Source organism: Microtus ochrogaster, unplaced genomic scaffold, assembly GCF_000317375.1.
Source record: "Microtus ochrogaster isolate Prairie Vole_2 unplaced genomic scaffold, MicOch1.0 UNK36, whole genome shotgun sequence".
In the NCBI taxonomy this organism is placed as follows: domain Eukaryota; kingdom Metazoa; phylum Chordata; class Mammalia; order Rodentia; family Cricetidae; genus Microtus; species Microtus ochrogaster.
In genome coordinates this window covers 395,776-409,528 of record NW_004949134.1, presented here as the reverse complement: position 1 = coordinate 409,528, position 13,753 = coordinate 395,776, and the positions used below count along the sequence as shown (strand labels likewise).

Sequence of the window (13,753 nt, the reverse complement as noted above, 5' to 3'; positions counted from 1 at the left end):
TTTTTTGGGTCTGGGACACCTCACTCAGGATAGTGTTTTCTATTTCCATCCATTTGCATGCAAAATTCGAGAAGTCATTTTTTTTTTACCGCTGAGTAGTACTCTAATGTGTATATATTCCACACTTTCTTCATCCATTCTTCTTTATTTTTATTTTTAATTTACCTTTGTATGTACATGAGTGTAAATATGGGTACACATGGAGTATGTATACATTTGGAGATCTGGACAGATTTGTGCATCAGTCCTTTCTTTCCACATTATTTGAGTTAGGATATCTTGATTTTTCCTGGCATATAAAAGCTAGCTGGCCTGGAATTTTCCAGGAGTCTTTTTGTCTCAGCCTCCCATCAACCCAGAAGAGACTGGGTATTCTGTACAGATGTTGCTCTATTGTGTTTGGATTATATATGGGTTCTGGGGATTTAATCTCAGGCCCACATCCTTGCATAGAATATGCTTTCAACCTCTGAGCCATGTACCCAGGACAATATTTTAATTATTGCCAAATGATGATGCTTATAATCTTAACACCCAGTAGGCTAATGTACGAGAATGGCAAATTTGATGAGAGCCCAGTGTGTACATAAATGTTCTATTCAAAAACTATGTAACTTAGTGTTTCATATTTAAGAAATAGTTAAGAATCTCTAGATAAAACATTTATCTATAGAAATATTTAAGAATCTCTAGATAAAATATTCAAGAATCTCTTGATAAAACAGGCTGGGGTGATGGGGAGATGGCTCAACACTTAAACACACTTGCTGTTCTTCCAGAGGTTCCCAGTTCAATTCCCGGCACCCACATGGTGATTCACAACCATCTGTTACTCCAGTTCCATGGGATCTTATATCTTCTTTTGACCTCCATGGATTCCAGGGTACCAGCACACATACATGCAGGCAAAACACTCATACACATAAAACAAATAAACCTAAAAGAGAAAATAAGACTGGAGTGATGCCTCAGCAATTAAGAGCACTGACTGTTCTTCCAGAGAACAGTGACTGCTCTTCCAAAAGACTTGGGTTTGACTCCCAGCACTGACATGGTTGCTCAAGGCCATCTGTAACTCCATATCCAGGGGACCCAACTTCCTCACACAGACATATATGCAGACAAAACACCAATGCACATAAAATAATTTAAGAAAAAAATGAAAAAAATGAAAAAGTCTGAAAAAATACCTAATGGAAAAATAAGTAAACTGTGTCAATGTTATAAGAAGACAAAGGAGCTTTTTCTGAAAATGTAATTTACAGAGACTTCCATAACAGAATTGAAATTGAAAGTTTTTAGGTAGAGCATTTGGCTAACTTTCTAGTTTAATCTTAAATATCACCAAAAATTTGAAAAAAATTAACAGATATACAGTAAGCAAAGAAGTCAAAACATTAAAATGATAATTTAATAATTTACTTGTATTTATTCTGACATTATTTATAAAGTCCTATAGTTTTTTAACATGAAAAAGTACACTTTAGAAATGTGAGCCTGTATAGGAAAACAAAGCATCTTCTTAGACCAAAGGAAGAAATGTGACTCAAATTCTATCAGTGACAATTTCTAATGATAAGAAATTTTGAGCTATCTCATTCTTAAATGTCCATCATTGAGTTCCCTGGTTTTATTTTTGTAACCCATTTGGCAAATGATGGGATCTGTCACTCACTAGTCAGTTTCATTTATGTGATTTATAAATACTTGAGAGTAATAAAAAAGGCAGCTGTCAATAACATCTAACATCTACTCAATAGATATTTAAAGGTTAAAAACTATCCAAGACCCAGCTATCAATCTCAAACCATTTCCTTCTCAGTATATCTCTTTTCTAACCCAGATTCACTTAGTGTACTATGTTCATCTAGAAAATATTTTCTGTTTTTTTTAAAGATGTGTAATTCTGAAAACAAAATCCATGCAGTACTCTTACATATTATTGAAACTAATATCCTTTTATGAATTAAAGAAGAGATGCTTTTGTCAACACCCTAAACATTTTGATTTCTGATATGTTTTCAGTTTTGCTTTATCTCATGAAGATTTCATAATGATATTTGAATATAGTTAGTGTTGGTTGGTTGGTTTGGTTTGGTTTGGTTTTTGTTTCTTGAGATAGTACTCACAGTGTTATACATAGGCTGATCTGAAACTCTTGGCCTCAAATGGTCTTCTTCAGCCTTCCAAATTGTTGTTGTTTAGCAGCATTAACAATGAACCATAGTGTACAACAAACCCACGCTGGCAGTTTATTGATAGCGTGTGAAAAGAGGGGTGCTCGTGCAGGCCTTCCTTAGAAATGGAAGTGGCATCACTTTCACATTACTGCTCAGGAGACAGGTGGTTGATTGCTGAGGAATGTCAATAGTAAACAATTGTACGGAAATCTGTGCTGCGAGTCTCTGTTTTTGTTTTGGGGATGTGGGTATCTCTGTGATGTTGTTTCTTACCACCCAGGCACATTTGATAGTCTTTACACCTCCAGCTCTGTGGCTAATGGTTGGTAGTCCTGTAACAACAGTTAATTAGTTTAATTAGAACTTTTGAATATGTCATTGGAGATACATAGGGAGGAAATTAATGAAGTAGGGCATGATTAGTAGAGACAGGAGAATGCGGAGGGGGTCAGGAAAGAGAACATAGGGGATTCCCAATCTGGTAAAGTTGAGTACGGTTATAGGGCTGTAAGGTTGTTTCATTCTTCTGGAATTAGAGACAAGGCAATTGATCTCAGCGTTCTCTGAAACTGAAGGAAGCAGGGCCATGTTGGGGTTGCTGTGTATGAAGGAAGATTATCTTGAGCTGTGTGTTGGGCTGTATAAAGAGCTTGACGTAAGATAAGTAAATCCAATGGAGGAAGCCGTCAAGCTTAGCAGCTGTGAGGGTTACAAGAATTACCTCAAAGGGGCCCTGTAATTTAGGGGGAAATAGTGAGAGGCATTGGTCTCTCAGGAGAGAGAAAGACCTAATCCCATATGTTGTTGACTGGAAATGGAGAGGAGTTAGTGCATGGTCGGGGTAGGGAGTGTCGGTAAAGTTCCATATGAGGAAACAGAGATGATGGGGGGGGTGAGTAGGTGGTCAGAGAGAGGTGAGGGTTTTGATGGGAAGCTTGGGGTTAGAACTGCCCTCCCATGCATGAGTTCAAATGGTAAAATTGAAAGGTTTCACTTGGGGAGAGTCTAAAGCCTAAAAAGATCCAGAGGCAAGAGCTTTACCCAGTCAAGGTGAAATTCCTGTGATATTTTAACACGAATGTTTTTAAGGAGCAATTAATTTGTTTAATCTTTCCTGAGAAATGAGGATGATATGGGATATGAAAATGCCAAGAGATGCTGAGAGCTTTAATAGGGTTTGAGAGATCTAGGAGGTGAATTCTGAACCACTGTCTTAATGGAAAAAGTCAGAGATTCCAAATCAGGGAATAATTGCCCAGAGAAGGAGGTTGGAGAGTGTATGAGCCCTTTTTATAGTGATGGGGAACACTTCCACCCAGTCTTAGAACATGTTCACTAGAACCAGGAGATACTTAACTCATTTGTCTGTGGGCATGTGGGTAAAATCAAGCTGCCAGTCAAGTCCCCAGGAGGGAGCCTCTAACCCAGTAGGTAGAAAAAGGGGTGCTATGATATCTGGAATTAAAATATGGCATTTGACAAATTTTATAACGAGCCCATTATTCTTATCTGTGTTAGCCACATGGCTCAGTACCTTTTTTCAGCAGCATAGTCACATCTTGCTTCTTCTGTGTCTGAACAGGACTGCAGAGGGAGCCTCCCTCTTCCCAGAATTCTCCTGTTGTCATTGACCTGCCTCTACTTCCCTCCTATACTTCCTGGCCAATCAGCATTTATTTAAAACATAATTGACAGAATATAGACAATTGTCCTGCACCAAGGAATGAGTTAGGTCTGGGAGATGAAGGGCTGGAACTTGGAGGAGAGCCTGTTGGAGCTTCTGAAAGGGATAGTGATGAGATTGAGAAGGAGTTCATGGGGGTGTGGGGCAAGGGCTGCCTCATATAAGTGGCAAGCAAGGAAGGAAAAAGAGGCAATTCGGGAATTTAAGAAGCCACTATTTTTAGGAATGATAAAAAATTCGTCTTTAGTAGAAAGGACTGTGAGTGACTGGATTCACAGTTTTTATCCAAAGTAATAGATTTGTGGGTTGGGGTAATGATTAATCTCAAATAAGTGACCTGAAGAGTGTAAAGTTGGACCTTGGATGGTGAGACTTTATAGCCTCGACTGGAAAAGAAATTTAGAAGAGCAGAGGTGTTAGATTGGCTAATTTGTAGGGATGGACTTCAGAGGAGAAGGTCATCTATATACTGTATGAGTTTAGATGTGAGGAGACACAAAGAGAGAAGGTCAGAAGCTAAGGCTTTGCCAAATATGTAGGGGCCATCATGGAACTCCTGGAGTAGGACAGTCCAGGTGATCTGTGTGGAGAGGAAAGAGTCAAAATCAGTCCAGCTGAAAGTAAAAATGTTTTTAAATCAAAGTTGAAATTAAATGATCTTAGCCCTCATCTTAAAAAAATATCCAAAGACAGAGTTTTTAAATGCAGCATATATAATAATATATTATTATCTAAACATGTAGCTTTTATATAAACAGTAAAGATTTCCTATAATTTGTGTTTTTCAAAGTTACAGAAATTGATATTTTGGTTGTACCAGTAGTTGTACTTGCTGGTGATACCAGAGGTTTATGGAGTCCAGCACTAAGCTCCACCCCCATCTCTTACTCCTTCATTTCTTTTGCCATTAATTTTTTTTCCTACTATTTTCATCACAATAGCGAAAATCACAATGTGTCCCTTTGTACCTCCCAGCAAAGCTGGCGGTACTACCAAACATATGATAAAAATTAATACAGGCTTTTTTTTTATTTCCTGAGTGTAATGTTTGTATATATTTATCAATAAAAGTGAATATTGCTAGTATTCTGCTGCTTTCTTCCTAGCGCTTACTTTGTAGAACTTACTTTGTAATGTTTTTGACAGACAACAAAGATTATGATGCCTACCTGTCATATACCAAAGTGGACCCTGACCAGTGGAACCAAGAGACTGGGGAAGAAGAACGTTTTGCCCTTGAAATCCTACCTGATATGCTTGAAAAGCATTATGGATATAAGTTGTTCATACCAGACAGAGATTTGATCCCAACTGGAAGTAAGTTAATATTTTCACTTGTTTATTTCATTTGTGTGCGGATATATGTATGTGCGTTGTAAGTAGGCATGTCTACGTAGTCGCCATTTTTCCTTCGTATTTTGCAACTTGAGAAATTTTATTTAGTTTCCCAAGAAAGAAATGTTTTTAGATGAAATTGAATTCTTAATAAGCCAGAGAAGATAGTTTATCACTTTATAAACCATTGCATTCTGTGAGCCTTAATATTTATTTAAATCAAATGAGGTATTTGTACCTTGAAGAATATCCCTAATTACTACAACAGAGGCCAAAACTCTATCCAAAGTGCTGTTCATCCCCTGTTTTCATCTTCACATGAAGTGAAGTATGTGTTGACAACATACAATTTTCACATAGTATGTGAGAGAAAGTGTAAGAAGCTTCTGGATCTCTTTATCAGTTCATTTATCCTGCTCCTTCTTCTTCTATTTATAGCATACATTGAAGATGTGGCAAGATGTGTAGATCAAAGTAAGCGGCTGATCATTGTCATGACCCCAAATTATGTAGTTCGAAGGGGCTGGAGCATCTTTGAGCTGGAAACCAGACTACGAAACATGCTTGTGACTGGAGAAATCAAGGTGATACTGATCGAATGCAGCGAACTCCGAGGAATTATGAACTACCAGGAGGTGGAGGCCCTCAAGCACACCATCAAGCTCCTCACGGTTATTAAATGGCATGGACCAAAATGCAACAAGTTGAACTCGAAGTTCTGGAAACGTTTACAGTACGAAATGCCTTTTAAGAGAATAGAGCCCATTACACACGAGCAGGCTTTAGATGTCAGCGAGCAGGGGCCTTTCGGGGAGCTGCAGACTGTCTCGGCCATTTCAATGGCTGCCGCCACCTCCACAGCTCTAGCCACTGCCCACCCAGATCTCCGTTCTACCTTTCACAACACCTACCATTCACAAATGCGTCAGAAACACTACTATCGAAGCTATGAGTACGATGTACCTCCCACGGGCACCCTGCCACTTACCTCCATAGGAAATCAGCATACTTACTGTAACATCCCCATGACACTCATCAATGGGCAGCGGCCACAGACAAAGTCAAGCAGGGAGCCGAATCCAGATGAGGCCCACACAAACAGTGCCATCCTGCCGTTGTTGCCGAGGGAGACCAGTATATCCAGTGTGATTTGGTGACAGAAAAGCAAAGGACATCCCGTCTCTGGGCGTTTGAAAGAAATCTGCAGTCCAGTGCCTGGAACTCAATCCTCCACTGCTGCTGTTAAACAAACAAACAAACAAACAAACAAACATGCATTACAATCTCTAGAACACGAGGAAAAACAGGGTCTTGTACATATATTTTTTGGAATTTCTTTGTAGCATCAGTGTTTTCCTGTTTTACCATGTCTCTTCCCATTACATTTTTTTACTTTGTTTTATATGTCATTGGATTTGTAAATTTACATTTTTTTTTAAAGAAGAGACTGATGTGTAGATAGAAACCCTTTTTTTTTTTGCTTCATTAATTTAGTTTTAGAATGGGTTTTTTATGTTCTTTTTAAATTTTGTTTTGCTTTTAACATTTCCTTGGGGTGCTTGGACAAATCTATCTGATGGGACAAGGAGCACCGGATCCTCTCTCGGGTTCTTCCTAGGACCAGCTGGGCCACAACGGCCTTCAGAGAGCAGTGCACCTGAGCGCCAGCATTGCACTGCAGTTTGGGAACAAAAAAGAGAGAGAAAGAGAGAAGAACATTTGCTCATAAGAGGGCCCTGCCAGTCAGAGCCCTGAAATCTCTTCCTTGTCCCCACCTCATTCCCCACCTCTACCCTTCTCGTGGCAGCATGGTATGTAGAACTCTGCAGAGGGTAGGGGTAGGCCTAACTGTCTTAACATTTAATTCACTTTGCTTCAGAACACACTCTAGACCCAAAGTCGTGCTAGTCACATAGCAGTGACTGCTACAGAGTGACCACTACAGAATGAAGATCGAAGGCATGAAAATGGGGAGAGTGCTGCTTCTGTTTTTTTAAAATGAGTTGGTGTACCCTTATAAATATATATATATATAAATATATATAGAAATACAAATATAGATATATATATATAAAACAGCAAAACAAAACAAACAAATAAAAAAACACACAAAAATACAAAACCAAAAAAAAAAAAATCAAGCCCTATATTTGATCACTTCCTGGAAAGGCATGAATGTGTTTGTGGCTGTTTTTGTTTGAAAATCTACTTCCTCTTTTCCCTCTATAATTAATTTTTTCTGCAAATGAAATTATGTGCAAATACCAGGCAAGTTAACTCAGATAGGTGAATCAAGGCAAGTACAAATGAAATTTCCATTGAAGGCTTCCATTAACCAAAGGGAAGATCAGGAGGTGTCATCAAATATGTTTTGTCACCTTGTATTATACAAAATTTTATCTTCTGAAAAGTCAGAAAAAAAATCTGTGCAGCTTATTGTGGGATCCCCATGTTAACTGACTTGTATTTACTTTTCAATGCTTCTTTCGGTTTATGAGCATAAGCAGCATTTATTAATGTAAAGATGTTTAAATAAGATCTCAGGAGGTCAAACATATGAATAACAACACAAACTACTATTTTCAAAATAAACATTATTTACACAAAATAGTTTTAAATTAGATCAGAAAATATACTTAAAATACTTAATTTTATTGTATAGAAATTAATTTAATTTAACTACATGATTCTGTCTTTCAGAAACAGAAAGTTGATGCTCCCAGGAAATTTGTCACTTACCATGTAGCTTTATGTTTCAAATCAATCACATAAGCAGCTAATTCCTTGTTGTGTTAACAATGATGCTAAATCGCCCCCAAAAGATCCTGTAGAGGGCAGAGTTGTTAAAAGTATTACCTTTGTAGATTTTAGTTGTTTGTTCGTTTGTTTCAAGTCAATGTGACACACTGGTAATAGAACTTAAGCTTCATAGAACTTAACTTCAGTGATTCATCATAGCAAATTTCTTTCCCATCATCATCTGTGGGCTCAAGTAGTAACTACTGTGTTTGCTTTATTCCTGCCATACCACATAACGACAAACCAATTCTAGAGCTTGGGTCACAAGGTTAAAGTGTGAGCAGGCCGCCACATGGACATAAAAGTGTAAATTGGAATAGAGGTAATTGGGGAGGCAAGGTAGAACTATGAATGTATGAGAGACGTACCACTTTGTAACAATGCAAAGGTCTCTGTCTGTGTGACAAGGCAAAGGAGCCTTGGGATGTGCATTGAGTTTTAATTTGCTTAAAAAAGTGTTTACTTCCCTGACAACTTGCCTGGGTCTTCTCTATAATATGTCTTTATTCTTGTGCTCCCCTTGGTTCTGTGTCACATTTTCAAAAACCAGAACTGACGCTACAAGGACACATACAACTTTAAGGTCAGCTTTGCACATTGGTTTATTTTCAGAACCAGAGAAGGCCATTGTTTACTTTGTACTATGGACACTTGTCATTGGACTGGATTCCAAACTTCCCCAGTACTCAGAAGATTGTAAATGTGGCAATGGCCTGATTTATTTCTTTGTTACTTTTTTTTTAAGTTTTTAAGTGCACGGTGGGTGTGTGGAATAAATGTGGAGGAAGTAATCAGACCACAGTCATATTTTAGGCATCCATAGGTGTTAATTTAGCTGCATTGGGAGTACATTTTTTGTTCTATTTTTAGTGTAGATTTAAGCACTTTGAATAGCATGATTCAGGGATTGATGGGTAATAGTTGATACTCTCACAACTTAAGAAACTTTTTTTCCTCCAATGCTTTGTTATATTTACAAATGAAATAAATGCAAAAGAAGCTATCTATAGCTTTAGAAACATTCCTCCCAAGTTTCTCTTCCTCTATCAGCTCCACATGAGAACCTGTGAAGAGAACTCATGGTTCACATGCTCTATGTGTAACAGAAGTTCTATGAGAACTCACAATAAAATAAAAAAAAACATGTATTTCCCCTAGTGCTTAGGTTTCATCCTTCTCTTTTTGTTTGTTGGGGTTCTGCGGGATAAGATTATTCTAGCTGTAAAAACACATTTGAAAACGTGAATGTGTTAGCCAAGCTGGGGGGAAGAATGGACTTCCAGACTTGGATATGTGTGATGTTTGGTATTGCCTGTTCTTCATCGATCACCGCCTGAGCTCTGAATGAAACATTGTAGATTCAAAAGTCCATCTGGTTCCTTAGTGTAACCTCAACTTGCTGCTTCTGAGCATCTTAGTCTTTATTCTGGTGCTCAAATCTTTGATTATTTCATTTCTATCCCATCCCTTTGGTCTTCGATGGGCAGAGAAGACTTACATATATTGTGCTACCAGCTGGTTAAAGTTTAGATGAATTCTACGAAATAAATCAAAGACATGATGAAATCTGAACCTATTCTATTTCTATAGCTAAGCATCTGATTGTTCAGTCAACCATTTTGTAATTATTATTTTCCTCATAGTATATGTGTTTGAACTCTATTAGCTTAAACTTAAATACATAGATGCCGGTTTCTTCCATATTTCATTGTTAATAAATATTTTATAATAAGAGGAAATATTAACTGAGATCCAATTCCTAAACTCTAAATATGCTTTCTTGATCCTAGAATAGTCATTAACTTTTCAGATACCAGTTATTTGAGTTGCAATTACTATTTCTAGGAAATCATCTATTTGTACATTGTAAGCTATTTTCTGATTCTAGAATGGTACCCTCACTCTTTTTTTTTAAAGGAGCTGTTTTAATCTTATGTTTAACTTTTTCTTTATCATTTGGTTTTTTTGGGGGGGGGTGTTTTTTTTGTTTTTTTTTTTTTTGTTTTGTTTTTTGGTTTTTTTGAGACAGGGTTTTTCTGTAGTTTTGGAGCCTGTCCTGGAACTAGCTCTCTTAGACCAGGCTGACCTTGAACTCACAGAGATATCCTTGCCTCTGCCTCCCAAGTGCTGGGGTTTAAAGGCGTTCTCCACCACCGTTTGGCTTATTTATTTTGTTTTTGAGACAGGATTCAGGCCACACTGGAATCAAACTCTCAATCCTTCTGCCTCAGCCTCCTGACTGCTGGAATTACCAGTGATTGCTTCTTTACTATTTTTAGTTTATATCATTAGTCCCAGAAGAAATCTTATTGAATTTCTAAAGAAAGCATTAGAGTCACAAGTGAAATCACTGGATGGAACTAGAAGAACACACATACACAGAAATCAAAAATGCCTTATTGTCTCTGATCTGAAGTTGTTTGGCCATTAATCCCATTACTGATGTAGTAAATGATTAGAGGTGAAATAGGTTAGACATCCCACTGCGGATTCATACTCCCTATTGTGGAAAATGTTCCCAACCATACATACAGTTATTAAAAGAAATCACAATGTGATTCTGTAATAAAAGAAGACAACTTTGTCGATGGAAGCATAGGCTGTTTCTTGACTTATCATGGATCTTTCCTATCTGATTATTCTGAACAAAGAAAGTAACCAACAGTTTCGAATTTCCTTAATAATAGGCCTTACATTTGAGTTCAAGGATATCTTGGCTCTATAAAGTCAATTAAAGGAAATAATGAACACTACTTGAACTTTCTGGTGAGATTGATAGAGATTGTGTAAATCAGTTTTCCTTTGTGTGACTCTCAAGACTTCCAGTTTCCCAATAGTCATAGAGATTTATATTCAGAGGACAGTGTTATAGGCTAATATTCAGAAACTTACATATCTTGCGGACATCGTGTTTGTTATTTTTATCTTCATTTATGAAAATTCAAGAAAGATTATTGTTCTTCTAGCAGAGATAATTCCTCATCCAAAATGGCCTGACTTTATGAGAGACATGGGAAACAGTAGAAAACAGAAGAAAATTTTGCCAATGATAACTACATTATAAAAGAGAAATGGCTATTATTATTTGGATAATTTACTCATTTCTATAGTAATTTCAAACAGGAGATATAGAAAATCATATATTGGATGAGTATGACTTATTAATTTTTTGTTTGACTTATTTTATTAATTTTTTGTTTGTTTTTAATTGCAATAACTACCAAAAATGATTCAAACAGTAGAGAAAAATAAGAAATAACCATTTGATGTGTTTTTCTAAAAGAAACCAGTTTTATTATGAAATGAATTACAATTTGTTATGCACTTCACTTTCAGTGATTAAGTTTTTGCTATTTCACAAATTCTAATATGGCCTTAGAACAATATATACAGTTTTGAAAAGTGAGGTAGTGGTGATAAAAAATTCCAGTTTTTTTTTATTCATTGCCAAGTGAAAACCTACGCTCTAGGAAAACTTATGCTCTATGTTAAGAGAATGAAATACAGTCAGAAGGAGCTGTAAAATCTTACTTAACTTGAATAAAGCAGAAGAAGGAGGAGAAGAGTTAATTCAAATCTTAATTTGATGTGCCCTTGTCGTAATCAGACTTTGGCTAAATCCATAGAAAATGTCTTAAAGAAGAAGGAAATCAACCGTAATTCCCATTCAGTATTATGTCTTTTTACAGGCTCAGAACACAAAATGTCTCTCCATTACAGATAAGATATACATATATATTTCTAAGAGACCTATGGTTTCATAAATATATATATATAAATTCCTTCTATTTATTAGTAAATTTTCGCCTAATAGTCTCTGCGTTCACTGACAAACTCATGCTTCTGAATCCTTCATTAAAGTAAGTAAAGTATCTTTTCTTGTTTTCTATCATTTACTTCTCATTGGTACATCCCTCGGTGTTCATAAATCTGAAAATTTTCTCTTTCTAACAAAAGGAAAAACTCTAAAAATTCATTACACTCTGTTCCCTCTACTACAAAATAACAAACTCCAAAAAGCTGCCCATGAACTACATGTAATATCAATGTTGTATAAATTTCAATCTTCGCAATCTTAATGTTACCTTTCAAAAGGCATGCTGTGTCATTAAAAAAAAGATTTAATGTGAAATGACCTTATTACATAGTGCATGAATATGTGGCAAAGTAATACGGATCTATCTTTACTAGTCAATGAGAGGTTAAATTTGGAAGATTGAATGTGTTTGAGGTTAATGTTCAATTGGGAGGATGGCTTCTTATTGTTAGGATACATGGGCAATTGTCCATACTGCTTGCAGTATATGCTCCTGTTAACAAGAATCCTTAGTGTATTCTTTCCACCAAAAGAGTGGAGATGTGTTCATATAATCTGCTATTTAATTACAACTTTTGCATCTTCAGAGTTTGAGGGAACCCAAATAGGAAAGTGGATATAGTCATTTTCCTCTGCTGGTGTTCAAGTCATGTTTTAAACTCAGACATGCTCAGATCTGTTCACAGTCAGTATAAGTGCATTTTACATAGTATTTCTCTTGAGTTTTGCTCATCCTCTTTTGACTTTGTACAATCTAGAATGTATGTAACTCATGAGTAGGTGATGGGGGCGCTCCTTTTTTTCTTAGAATACTTACAATTACATATTTGGTTTTGCTTTGAGTAGCAATAGGAAAATAGACAAATACACGTGTAAAATCGAGAAATTTTAAACTCGACATATAATTTGTGTTTTATAGTCGTTTCATAAGTCTGTTGCTCTCTATGAGTATGCTCTCTATATATCCTGTAAAAATAAATTTATATGTTACATAGAAATTCAAGAAATTAAATTATTTATTAAGCTACAAGTGTTTCTTCTGATTTCTACCTGATAATAGATGACAATAAATTCAATGATGTGTTGTTGGAACATATGTAAGTATGTTTGTTAATTTAATAACTCTTGTTTTACTCTTCCTTTCCTTTCTTTGTAGGCTTATAATTCTTAGGACTAATTCCTACCATGGTTGTGAGGATAGACTTAAGAAATGCCCAGTTGGCTTGGGGAAAAAAGGAAAAGCAAGACTGGCTGAAAAACCAAGTCTATTTACAATCCAGTTTTATCCTTCACTATTGAATTTAAAGAGGTTTGAATGGCTAATTCAAACACTTAAAGTCATTATCACATCAATGGTCTTTTCAAGGTTAAATTCCCTGTGTATTTCCTTTGAGAAACAAAAATGAATGATAACTTGTGAGTCATTTGCCCAGTCCCTTTCTTCTGGGTATTTTTCCTTTTTAAGGTACTATTCTCATGATTATCTTAAAATATTGTCCCCTCAGAAAATATTATACAGTGACCAAGGTCTTGAATCATCTGGTTTTTCTACTTGTAATGTATAGTTATTCCTAAAAGGAAATATGTTAGGCCTTATATTTTGTTTTCAGTTGAACATAAATAACCTTGTACTTATCATCAATGAAGCACCGATAAATCATTATGAACATTTAAAGTAATAGCTTCAAAGCACTCTGTAAGGATACTTTAGGTTGTTTTTCAAATTTCATAGAGTCATTTCTACCTCAGTAGTGTTTTTCTTTTTTATTTTATTTTTATTACTTTTCTTTGGGAGGGAGGTTGAGACAGTCCTTCTCTGTGTAGCCCTGGCTAACCTGGAACTGGGTTTGTAGACCAGGCTGGCCTTGAACTCCTAGAGATCTGCCTTCCACTGACTCCATTGGCCACTACTTCTTGGCTCTCTGTAAGGTTTTTTAA

General features: G+C 36.2%; 1 protein-coding gene across 2 annotated transcripts in view; it reads left to right on the top strand.

The window, feature by feature from the left end:
• Positions 1–7,207, top strand: part of Il1rapl1 (interleukin 1 receptor accessory protein like 1) — a 1,234,859-nt gene extending 1,227,652 nt beyond the window's left edge. For both annotated transcript variants that reach the window (XM_005368608.3, XM_026789983.1), the window contains exons 10-11: positions 5,011–5,181; positions 5,638–7,207. In XM_005368608.3, coding sequence (XP_005368665.1) covers positions 5,011–5,181; positions 5,638–6,356 — 890 coding nt within the window. In that variant the 3' untranslated portion in view covers positions 6,357–7,207. The remainder of the gene's footprint in view (positions 1–5,010; positions 5,182–5,637) is intronic.
• Positions 7,208–13,753: the final 6,546 nt, after the last annotated feature.